The sequence below is a fragment of the Erythranthe guttata genome, chromosome 6 (genome assembly GCF_056151865.1).
Source record: "Erythranthe guttata isolate IM_541 chromosome 6, IM_541, whole genome shotgun sequence".
Taxonomy (NCBI): domain Eukaryota; kingdom Viridiplantae; phylum Streptophyta; class Magnoliopsida; order Lamiales; family Phrymaceae; genus Erythranthe; species Erythranthe guttata.
This window is the reverse complement of record NC_142538.1, coordinates 13095548-13108841: the sequence shown is the minus strand read 5'-3', so window position 1 is coordinate 13108841 and position 13294 is coordinate 13095548. Positions and strand designations below refer to the sequence as shown.

The following is a 13294-nucleotide window of genomic DNA, read 5'->3' as shown; positions in this document are numbered from 1 at the left end:
AGATTTATCGTTTATGAATTATTATATTTGTGTTTTTCCTTTAATCATGAGTAGCTAATTTTCTTATTTCTAGGATTTTATTTGGAACCCTATGTGGGATTTATGAATCCAATTCTATGATTTTATGCAAGTATTAATTCCGAATTATTTCTTCTACTTGTTTTATTAAGTTCATGAAACTGGCCACTTTATGCACTTTTATGTTATTGTTAATCGCATGAATCGGAAGATCGGGTTAATAATTAGAACTGTGGTAGAAGAGCTTTTGTGGTATTAACATAGGAATATAGTTAATCTCTTAGGTAGCCATTATTGAGATTTGTGCTTAATGCTGTGTTCTAGAATTAATTGCATAGGAATATAGTAATTGAATCTAGAGTATTAGAATCGTAATACACGCGGAAGCGGGTTATGATTATTTTAGCATCTCAGGTTAATAACCGGGTTAATTGCTTGCATAATTGAAGGAATTGAGGGAGTAATAATCACATAGGGGGAAGAATAAAATCCTAGGCTTGCTTATCTTGATTGAATCTTCGTTTTAAATTGCTTTCTTGTTTTTGCTTGCTTTTAATTTAGTTTAATTTAGTTAATTCTCTCTAAAATTCGACTGTGTAGGGTGGGCTTGATAATAATTGGTAGAATTTAGCGTCTAAGATTAGATAATTAAATATTTCCTGTGGGTTCGATATCCGGACTTTTAGTCCCACTATATTACTTGTACGATACATGCACTTGCGTGTAGGTATTTTAACCAACAGTAGTCATCACCTCTCGAAATTACTTCCTTGCACGTCGGACGAAGCAATAGTGTGCTCGAATTGAGATACTATATTAGGGACTTATGCACAAAAACCCTTATATATTATATAATTTTTTTTACCATCACTTTCATAATTATATGGGTCCATGCACGATTGTTGGTGGAAGATGATTGCGTGGTACGTATATACCAGCTAAGTTCTTGCTAACTGAAAATTTTTAGAACAAGTCAATATATGCATTCTGTCTCCACCATTTCTCAATTATTGTACATTTCTATATATAAATGGATAATTAGTGAAACCCCTCAATATACGATGGAGGATCCATTCCCATGTATGATAATAATGAAAAACCCCTAATTGTTTAATTAAATAAATATTTTACATAATTATAAATAATATATTTATATTACCCCTACTTATAATCGTATTCGTAACTATTTTCTAATTCAACCACCCATTCTCTCTCTCATCAATCAGGTTCTATTTTTTTGCTCTTTTTTTATTGTCTCTCTTTCTTTACCACAAGCCGCCGCCATCTGCTCCCCTTCCACCTCTGCCTGATGCCGTCTCTCTACCGCCGCCGTCGCCATCTCCTCCCACTGCCGCTCCTCCGTATGGACTCGATGATAAAAATTCTCGGGCATAAATTTTTTCTCTAATTTTTTTTTCATGATTTGAGTGACGATGTGCATGATTATTATCAATCAAGATCCGTTGATTAATAATAATCTCATTGATTTTATAGTGAAGATTTAGCATCTGCTTCAAATATTGAAGTTCTTCTCTCTTTTTTCTTCATTCTTTAGATTCTATATGTTAGTTCCCTGGAGAAGATGACTTTTTAGTTGTTTTTCGTTACTTTTTAATTAATTTTATATTTTGCTATTTGTTTTACTTGTTTTAACAAATAGTTTGATTTTTGGTAAATAAAATTGTTGGAGATGCGTTGATTAAATAACTAAATAATTTTATAATAGGAATAATATAGTTAATATATAGTTAACTCGAACTACTTATTTATGTGGTCGGAATATGTATTTGACAATGAATTTGATACTAATTACATTAATTATTTCAGAAAACAAATTAAATAAACAATAAATGAATTTTGGTGAACTAATTGTAAGATGCAAATTCAAAAGTATAGCAACTAGTACTAGCTTTCCTCCACCTTGTATTAATCTTCTTCATCATTACCCCCTGCACCCAAAAAATAAAATAAATAAGTTTTCTAAAATTTGGTAATTAATTTTCTTAAATCTTGATTTAATATATTAAGTTTTATTAAATACAAACCTGTGGCAGTACTAAAACTGATTCCAACTTGAATTTCACCATAGTAAGTACCATCTTTTAAAACAACCCTGTGTTTTGAGTACCAAGTTCAGCTTTCCATTCTCCACACCTAACTCAAGTAGCTCCTTCACATAGATCCTGCATTTAATTTATATATTCATTTCTTAACTAAATAATTTATATATAATTGAACAAAAAATAAATAAATCGAGGACTAGAATTTACGTGGTTTGGCCAAGGTAGTCATCTCTAGTGAATTTGTCGTGGTCCATAATTTGAAGAAGGAGCTTATATTTTCTTTGGTTATCGTCTCCTGCGTCTGTTGGGTAATGTACCTTGAATTTGAACCGTTCATTCCACTCTGGCTTGCTACCTTGTCCTATTTATATATAATACCAATTAGTTTATTGAAACAATTATATAATGAATTTGAAATATTTAACATTGAATATATAAAAATATGAAACACAAAAGAAAAAGAAGGGTTAGATAAAAAAACAAAAGAAGAAAATTAGGCTAATTAATTTTACCATGAGCTATTTTGCTGGTGTGCTCTTCATTTCCGTACTGAATCACAACATATGGATCTATCCTACCTGCATGCACCAACAAATACATTATTACAACTTTGACCTGACCAATAAATTAAACCAATTGTGTTTTCAATTTATGAATTACGATACAAATTTTTTATGATTAAACAACTTTTCCCTGGGTGTCAGATTTAAATATATTCATTCAGATCACTACAAGTATTCAATTTTCATTTTACATGCTATTCGTAATTGTAAATAAGAGAACATTAGGCGGTAATTAAGTTAACGAAAGAGGAATCAAACTTAATACTAATGGTGGAAATTTTAACGAGATTACGAATAACAAAATGTTATGGTTCTACAAGTGGAATGCACGCGTGCGAGTTTATCCAATTTATTCTTCTACTTCTTCATCACTAAAACACCTCCAAACACTCATTCATTATTATATACACACACCATGGAACGTAACACATACATACATACATACATACATACATACATACATACATACATATGAGAAGGCCATGAGTACGTACCGAATAAGTGTGTGCTCAAGAGGCCTTTACCCCCAAAAAGTGTCACTTCCATTGTTCCTACCGTCATCTCTCTCTCTCTCTCTCTCCTTGAAATGGAAGAAGATATATTTAATTTGCAGATATATTGCTTCTTTTCTCTCTCCTAGAGAAATGATATATGTATTTGAACGGATGTGTGTGTATGCCAAAGTAATCAATCATGTGTTTATATAGAAGACATAAACTAACTATTTGTGTAGGGAAAACTGCAGTTTCGTCCTTAAGATATTGTTTATATCGGTTTAGCCCCAAATTGTTTAGCTGTACTTTTAAGAACTGACCACTTCAACTCCCATATAATATTTTATGCCATCTCATAATTTTAAAGTTATGGGATTGAAAATAACACGAGTCAGGTTCAATAGGACCAAAGTGAATTTTGTTTCATAAAACATTATGGCAATCGGATAAATTATTATTATTTCTGACGACAGGCGGCTGAGAATTTCATATTTTTAATGATACGTTAATTAGATTCCTTTGGTCTTTGTCTTTACTTTTTCAGTTATTTGATTGTTCAATTTAGGTTAGCTGGGTCAATCCTATAGTTAATATATAATCTTATATATAAAAGAAAGAAACGCTAGCGCAACCCTAAGAAACCCTAATGTCATATTTGTAAAAAAAAATTCGATTTTTATCTCCTAAATATTATTTTCGAATTTTATCAGATTAATATCTCCTAAAGACTATTTTAAATATTATTTTAGATTTTTATCTCCTAAATATTATTTTAGATTTTTATCTCTCAAATATTATTTTAAATAATATTTTCGAATTTTATCAAATTTATATCTCCTAAATATAATTTTAAATATTATTTTCGATTTTTAGCAGATTTTTATCTCCTAAATATTATTTTCCATTTTTATCAGATTATTATTTCATCAATATTATTTGAAATATTATTTTCATTTTTTATCAAATTTTTATCTCTTAAATATTATTTTCGAATTTTATCAAATTTATATCTCCTAAATATTATTTTAAATATTTTTTTCGAGTTTTATTAGATTTTTATAAGATTTTTATCTCATAAATATTATTGTCGATTTTATCATATTTTTGTCTCCTAAATATTATTTTCGATTTTTATCTCTTAAATATTATTTTACATATTATTTTCGATTTTTATCTAATTTTTATCTCCTAAATATTATTTTAAATAATATTTTTGATAATTATCAAATTTTTATCTCCTAAATAGTATTTTAATTATTAATTTCGTATATTATCAAATTTTATCTCATTAACATTATTTTAAATTTTATTTTCGTTTTTTATCAAACTTTTATCTCCTAAATATTATTTTAAATATTATTTTCGATTTCTATCAGATTTTAATCTCCCAAATATTATTTTTTGATTTTTTTATCAATTTTTTATCTCCTAAATATTATTTTTGATTTTCATCAAATTTTATCTCCTAAATATTATTTTCGATTTTTATCAGTTTTTTTATCCCCCGAACCACCCCAGTCACTCATCTTTTTAGCCGTAAATATCTCTAATGCACAACCAATTAAATCTCCTAAATATTCATTTATCTTCTAATTTTCAGCCATAAACATCTCAACATTTAAATATCATTTTTTGATGATAAAATAGTAATTATCATATTCCCAAAGATGGACGATTCCCGAAGATTTTCCTTAAGACTTTCAACACTTTCAACTTCTATCTTCTACTTCAACACGTTTGTGTTTTTTGTGTTTTATCTTCTTATTTATATCCCACCTCTCAACTTCTCCACCCCAGTTTTATCTCTCCCCATTTCTACGAAATGTTTGTGGCTTCATAAAAGGTTAGCTATTTTGCAATTTGTTTTCTCTTCGTAGTTCATAATAAATCTGATTTTCGATATTTACAAAAAGGGTAAATAAATCTGATTTTCATCCCTAGCGGATTTTTGGCACTGTTTTACAGAATGTCTGCAACATTTTAATTTTATTTCTTCATTCTACCTAAGGTTTCTTCTTTTGGTAACCCAACTTTAGAATTTTTGTCTTATTTTCTTCTTCACCCTATTAACTGTGTGGTCATTAGTTTGCATCTTTTTCCATCATGGCTTATAGGTAATTTCATTTTTTTAAATTATGCGTTTCATTAATTTATATCAAAGATTTCAAATTTTGTGTATAACAATAATTTCCTTTTAAATGTTATTGGACATGTTATTGAAATGATGAGTTGAGAGAACTAAGCGAAAATGGGCGGAGCCACAAGCTATTTGAAGTCGGCCTTCAAGACCTATTGTTTGTATGCGATATTTAATTTATTTTTTATATTATTTTTGTTTCTTAATTTTCCAATTGTTAATTCCAGTGGCAAAACGAGGCAGTGGAGAATGGCTTAGTTAAGATGCAAGATGTATAGATGACCTTTTACGTTGGTATGTTGTCGATAGTGTAGTTTTTATTATGTTAACTAAGTTGTTAAATCTAATTAATTTTAAGCTCAACATGAAAGACATAGTTGATGATTTTGTTTCTGGTTCAATTTTTCAATCTACTGGTATTAGCTGATTCAATTCATTTGGAAAATTATTCAACAATAAAGTCATTTGTTTTTTTTTAGTATACTTAGTAATGTTCCATTGATGAATTATTAATGAATGATTATAACATAATTTTGATCATACGATACATCAAACGTTTGTTTATATTCTTACAACATCAAAACAATGCAATTTGTTGTCCCGTGCATCGCACGGGTACAGTTACTAGTTATATATATATATATGAGCCGCCATTTTATGATCATAAATGGCAACATGAAATAATATTATAATATCATAAATAAGATAACCATAATTAATTAAATTGAACTTGTCAAGCCATCAAACGAGTCAACCCTAAATTACTTAATTATATACTCCCTCCATTCCAAGGGAGATGGATGAGAGATAAGGAGGGGGTAGGCGTAAGAATATTGAGAGGGAAATGAAGGGAGAGTGAAGAAAGGGAGAGAGATGCATGTTAGTTTAAATAAGAGAAAGAGTGATAAGTGGTATTTGTTAATCACTTCTACATAAAATTATATATTAATTGCAGGTGTTTTTTGTCTATACACAAATAATTTAATTTAATTTATATTATTTTTTTTGATTAAAAGATCTACATGATTGTATCTATACTCATCTAACAATTAGGATTAGCACCTATATAAGTCCAGAATAAAGAATATCTGATAAATTTTCCCAAATAAATACATCAACTATTTAGTTAGTTGAATTATTTCCATGCAAGACTTGCCTTATAGGCTTATATCATGTATACTCTCCGCTATACCCCGCCGTCTTTGACCTTCATAAACAATGTTTCCCTAGTGGCCGCCAAAGAGAGATTTTTTAGGCAAGTTGTGGTGCAGGGAACTTTTTTTCCTTTTTTTTTCCCACAGAAAAGACATCTACTATTATTATTACAAGTAACATGGAATGATAAAAGGAGTAGTAGTACAAACATAGACTGAAACTAGATCGTTTTACACGAAACATTGCAAAAATGGAAAAGAGGTGACAAGCGGAGCCAGGAATTCCAGATAGGATGGACTTAACATTTACGGGGTTCAGGGATAGCGCCCTCGAGATATTTTTTTATTCATTCGCATAAAATAGCATAAAATAACTATAAATTTATAAACTTTAACTAATAACACAAAATTTTTGATGGGTGGACTAAACTAGATTACTTGGGTGGACTAAATTAAATTACTTGGTGGACTTATTACACATAACTATAATATGTAGTATAAATACTTAAAAATTCAGAGTGGGCTGGAGCCCACCCTCGCCAAAGGGTGGCTGCGTCAGTGACACCCCTCTCACGATTACTCTTATTTTAAGTAATCTCAACTGAAAACTTTAGAAAATAATTACTGTGGATAAAAATTTACGTCATTTTTTTATTTTAAAATAAGAGGAAAATAGTGCACGGCTTGTCATACATTAACCTACTAGTTAATTTATAAACAATGTACACCTGATCATACATTAACGTACTAGTTAATTTATGAACATACTCATGCAAGACTATAATAACACCATTTAAAATGACTCTTAAGGAAATCTGGACAAATTCGATAAGTTCATTTCAAAAATTAATTTCTCTTAAACTCTTCGTACAAAGTGCTTGAAAATATTACCACATATTCTTATATGAGTCTACATTATCCCATTAAAACAATTTTGAAAAATCCCTAGGCATTTGGTAGAAATAATTAAAATAGTACAAAAGCTTAGATAAAATTCCACAACAGAAGAGGAAAAATTGAAATTATCTTGTAAATTTCTAACTGCGCTGGTTCAAATACTGTATTTATTGTTTCGAAACAGAAAGGTGAAATAGAAAACTTTTCCAAGTGCAATAAAATTATTTGGTTGAATAAAATTTCCATTGTAATAGAAGGTTGTAAGCAAATTCATCACTTATCCAATTCATGTAAAAGATCTATGCAAATGACAACAACAGATAGATTCAGATAGATTCAGAGACTCACAAAATTTCATGATTTTCTATAACACCTATAGAAAACGTATTCCCAAACTTGGGGGTAGAACATAGAAAGTTACTATACGGAAAGCGTGTGTATATATATATATATATATATATATATATATATATATATATATATATATATATATATATATATATATATATATATATATATATATATATATATATATATATATATATAAGTTTGATAAAATTCGCTTTTATTTACAAAAGGTTATGGACTATCGATTACATATTCAAAAGGAACGGTAATATGTATCTTACTATTACACATATTGTTCTTAATAATTTCCACCGATCGGAGGAAGCGATCAATAGTAAATACCTAGTACCGTTTCAAATGTCTTTAATAGCACATTATACAAATAAAACCACATAGTTGGTTGAGAGCCAACAAGATCCACATCCCCTCCATATGAACTCTACCCGATTCCCAAGCTCGATTCCAACTTCACTCATTGGGCTCTAAATCGGGCGAACCTACAAACATACAACACCTATATGAGTTTTTGAGGACTCAATGAGAATCTTGAAGTAATATCGATTAATTTGGCGCAAAAACAAAAATTTATATACTGGGTTATTAATTATGCGCAAAAAGTGTACTAATACGGGGTAATTTTTGTAAATTAAAGACATAATAAATATGCTATTTTTACTTAATATTTTCATATAAAATAGGAATTAAGTCATTCAAACGCAAAGCCTAAGGAACCAGATGATGTATATTTCTACAGCTATATATTATGTTTCAAAAGGAAATAAATAAATAAAACCTCTCTTTGCTTCAAACCCTTAAAAATGTCAAAAAGAGAAAACTTCATGCGAATCTTGTCGTCGAAGAGCCAGAGTGCTTGGCCGATGCTATTGCCATGTTATGGACGGAGGCAATAGCAAATGATGTGTCGGGGCTTCAACCGCAGGCAGAGCCATGGTTTGGAGATGAAGAGAAGATGACATAAAATCGCTATCTATGATCACTCACAAATGATATCGGTTTTGAAGTAAGTATAACTCCTCCTGAAATAACACCGTAGTCGTCCTTTTGTGACAACAAACAAGTTAGAGAAGGCTTAGACCCTATATATGCCTACCTCTCGACTGCCTCAACCACCCTCTCTGGTTTTGCAAATTACTGCAGCAAATTAACCTCAAGAGGAACATAACATGGAGCGAGAAAGAATACGAGACGATTCTATGATGCCTTCTGGAGCTTCAAAGCAAAAAAGGCGAAATCGGGTGGTGCAATTAAAGATGGAAGCAATGAAGAAAATAGAAGTGGATGATGAATCCTGGATACTAGAAGGATGGGTGAAACGAGTGATCCAGAGGCCGTTTATCAGAAACTTTTCTCGTTACAATGACAAGAAATACTACGCACCAGGTATACGTCACAAGAACATTCTGATAAAAATTTGAAGCTCAATTTCCCTCGCTTTTTTTTTGAAACTTTAATTTGCTATCATTTTTTTATTCAAGTTCAAATTGTTGTGAAAAAAATAGTCTTATAAATTAGAAAAATAAAGAATAAGTTTTTCCTAGTAACAAAACAAAATCCAACCAACACAAGTACTATTCGGAACGTGAACTAAATATATGGATTATATATTTTCATGTATTGCAAAATTAGCGTAAAGAATTAATGTCGATAACGAGTTATTAGTTTGGCGTAAAGAAATACATATGCCGGGTTATAATTTTCTATACTACTTATAAAAGTGGGAATGTTAGGGGAGGTTTCTTTTCGTTTTTGTAAGGACCAAAATGCCCCTATCAAAATTAAAATAATTAATGTTAATTTATAATTAGTCTTTTAATGTATGTTTATGAAAATAATTAATATTTTTTATACTTCAATGTACAAAGATACTGGAAAAGATGAACTCATGTATCTATTAAATGTTTGGCATACAAGAAATTCAAAGAAACTCAATGGTCTCGATAATTCAATATGAATTTCAATTTTGCATCAGTTACACCAAAGAAATAAAAGAAAATGATCGTAACTTCCATTTTCAAGTTATCTTTCATCTTTTCTTTCTCTTCTCTATTTCTTTTTTGTCTTCTTTCTTTTTTCTTTGTTTTTTGTTTTCAGTTCTATGTTTAATATTTTGAATATTTTCTCAACTACGTCCCTTATTTTTCCTTCTCTATCTTCCATCCATCTTTGAACCCTAAATTTTGAGAAATTGAAAAAGTTTTCTAGATTAATGAAGGAATAAATCCTCCATATCAAGACTAGATTGAGCATCTGTTAATAAAATTCTTAATTTATTTTGCATATTTTTCCCACTTCTATGTGTTGTGAATATTTTTAGAAAATACAATTTTATATTAAATAATTAAGAACATGCAATATATAAAATAAGATAATCATATAGGAATAGAAAATAGATTAAAGTAAAAGTAATAGAACGGCTGGCCTGAATAGGAGTCGTGTCACTAGACACTGTCCTAAGAGAATGATTGCCTCCCTTCGTGCAGGTATTGACGGCTGATCATACTCCCAAGATAAAACCCAATGGCCTCGCCGGTGCTTCGTCTATGAGCAACGATCATAGGAAACTAAAGAACGAATCTTATCTAAGTGCCCAAGATTTATAGGAAAATATAGAAGATGATGCATGCTTTGTGTATGTGTGTATGTGTAGTGCTATATGCTATGATATGTTCTAGCAAGTAAGCTAATGACCCTATTTATAGGGTGGTTGTGACCTTAAGGGTCAAAGAGAGTTTAATGGTGCATAATGGTCATTGAAGGGGACGTTACAAAATATAATTAAAATAATAAAAGCAATTTTAAGTTTTAAAACTTCTCAAATTTCCAACAATCCCCCACAAGGTTTAAAACTTAAAATGTATGCATGTATACTTATATATAAAATAGGGCACTAATATTGTGCAATGGGTGTAGGAGCCTTCTGAGCTTGAGCCTACACTTAGTGTTGATGATTCACTACTAGAAAATTGCCATTTAGCAACGGACGAATCTGTCGCAAATTGGCCGAAATCTGTCGCTATTGAGTATTTAGCAACAAAAATGGTTCGTTGCTAAATAAATCGCTAAAAGGCGCGTCGCTAAAATTTGCTACGAATATATACTATCCGTTGCTACATTTAGAGACGGAATAATCCGTCAATAATGACGTCGTTAAATCCGATCCACAAACGCAATATATTGCGTCGCTAAATCCATTAATCCGTCGCTAGTTGAAACAAATATTCTTATTAGAAAGAGATGTATCCTTTACTAAATCCGTTACAAAACTCTGTCAAAACAAATAAAAAAAATATTTTTTAAATACACCAATACCATATATGGTATTGATGTATTTAAAAAATATATAAATATATATAATAATATTAATTGAACATATACAAATTCAACCATTATTGTCTTAAATTTTCGTTAAAATCATAGTAACAAATCAAAAAGATAAACATAGTCAAAACTAGTAATTTCAATCCTATTCTTCATTTACATCTTCTCTCTTCATCTATTCTTCATTCTTGCATCTTCATTTCCTTTTCCATCAACTTGTATATCTCAAACATGCCATTCAAATAGTATTAGTGTCTTATATTTAGCCTGCTATAACAGAAAAATGAAGTAGTAAATATATACCTCCACAAAATTCAAATCTTATAAAATGAATGAGTTGACAAAGACGAATATTATTTGTAAAAGTTAAAAAAATGTCATTGATGCTCCTAAAATTATGCAAATCATTTTTTACTAGCTAGATAGGGGAGAGAATACATAAGAACAAAGATAGAGTCACTTAGGAGAAACCACAAACAAAAAAAAAAATTGAAGTGCTAATGCATGTGGTTTTTTAAGATATACCTGAAGTATCTTCTTAACACAGTAGGATGCATGCCAAGATACAATCAACTTCTTCAACCTTCAAGTTTTTTCAGTAGCTGAAATGTTACAAAAATGGAAAAGGGAAAAACGTATAAAAAAATTAATTATGGATCAGTCAGAATCCATACCACATAATAAACTAAAAATGTAATGCATTACATTTCACCTTTCTGCACTTTTCTAGTCCAAGCATTTATCCCGCAAACCACCAGTTCTTCCTTGTTATGATACTTGGATTTCTTTCAAACATAACTTCAAGGTTGAAGAAGAGAGAAGACGTTAATGGTCATTAACGAAATTAGCAATTCAGTCATTAGTGAAAAAAACAATATGTGCAACAAACTAACTAGTTTATTTGCAACCTAAAAATGCTTGGTTAAAAATTAATATGCTATAACAGCCCATTTGCAGCCTAAAAATGAGCATATATAAAAACTAAAAAGCACATAATTCTTACATCGAATCTGGAAGTTCCGAGCAATTAGAATTTTATCTCCATCAAACATTTAGTACCTACCCATGAGCAATTAAACTGGATCTTAGAATTTATTCGGCACAAAAATAAGAAATTAAATAGTAAATATTTAAAATTATCTATTGAATCAATTCACCGGTACCTTTACATATGAAGGTTGCATTCTCTATTAGAGAAATCACTGAAAATTCCTCTCCATAAGTTCTTATTCACATATCTGCCCTGCTTCTTTCCCTTCCGATAGAACTGGCACGGCCTCGTCTCGCGGATTCCTCATAATAAATATAACCCATTACTGGAGAGAGAAAGCGATTGCAAATGAATGGTTAAGAACCGATGGTAGTGGAGTTAAAAATGCAAAGCGGCGCCAGATCCAGGTATTTGAGGGCGAGAGAAATATTGAGTGGAGAAGGTTAGGGTTAATTGGGGTCTTCATTAAGTAATTAAGAGGGAAATGAAAAATAAAATACGCAAAAGAAACGGGATTTAATAAGTTTATTTTATATTTCATTGAAGATTAATTATTAAACAAGATCACTGCTATATAAATCTTACTATCAAACCGTAAATGGTTTATGATAGAATTGATGATGTAAATTTGAAACTATTATTTAATTTGTTATTATTTTTATCCATGAATATATAATTACAACTTATAATTGAAGTTGTTAAACGATATATGTTGTCCGTCGCCTTCATTACAACCTTTTATTTTAGAAACGGAGGATCTTATGTCGCTGTATTACGTTGCAAATTATTTTTGACAGCAACGGATTTTCTATCCGTCACTAACGTTTGTCACTACGATTACAATTTAAGACTAAAGTGACGTTCTTGTCTTCCTTCGCTAATTACGTCGCTAAATATTCATTTTAGCAACGAATTAGTTATCCGTCTCTAATGTCCGTAGCAAAATCTCAATTTTCTAGTAGTGATTTCCATTTGAGGGAACGGTAATGGCGCAAGCGCTTTGAATTACGTCCCTTCACCAAACTTCAATGCATCACACACACAATATCGATATCGGTTCAGTTCAAGCGGGTTAGCGCGTTATCGGCCATGCGCTTTTATCTTGATTCTCGTGAAAGTTTCTAGGGTTAGCCCAAACCCATAGCCACGGCCTCATGGCAACTTTTCACTTAGGTGAAACCTCCAAGGGTACGTATGACCTCCACCCTACGGTATTCCCGCTTTGGTTTCATTAAGGGTTAAACCCATCCTTTTCGTCACACTATAAAGCACTATCACCATAGGGATGGG

At 30.5% G+C, this 13294-nt stretch overlaps 1 protein-coding gene and 1 long non-coding RNA gene across 2 annotated transcripts; both read right to left on the bottom strand.

The window, feature by feature from the left end:
• Positions 1-1708: 1708 nt before the first annotated feature.
• LOC105962668 (16 kDa phloem protein 1) lies at positions 1709-3225 on the bottom strand. Its single transcript, XM_088818927.1, has 5 exons — positions 3139-3225; positions 2594-2659; positions 2289-2442; positions 2064-2201; positions 1709-1967 (listed from the first exon to the last, which is right to left on the bottom strand). Exons 1-4 carry the CDS (start codon positions 3203-3205, stop codon positions 2099-2101), a joined length of 390 nt encoding a protein of 129 aa, XP_088675053.1. The 5' UTR covers positions 3206-3225; the 3' UTR covers positions 1709-1967; positions 2064-2098.
• Positions 3226-11058: 7833 nt separating this feature from the next.
• LOC105961711 (uncharacterized) lies at positions 11059-12499 on the bottom strand. Its single transcript, XR_016031568.1, has 5 exons — positions 12177-12499; positions 12017-12072; positions 11726-11811; positions 11539-11615; positions 11059-11283 (listed from the first exon to the last, which is right to left on the bottom strand). It is a non-coding gene; the product is annotated as an uncharacterized LOC105961711 (long non-coding RNA).
• Between the last annotated feature and the right edge of the window lie 795 nt (positions 12500-13294).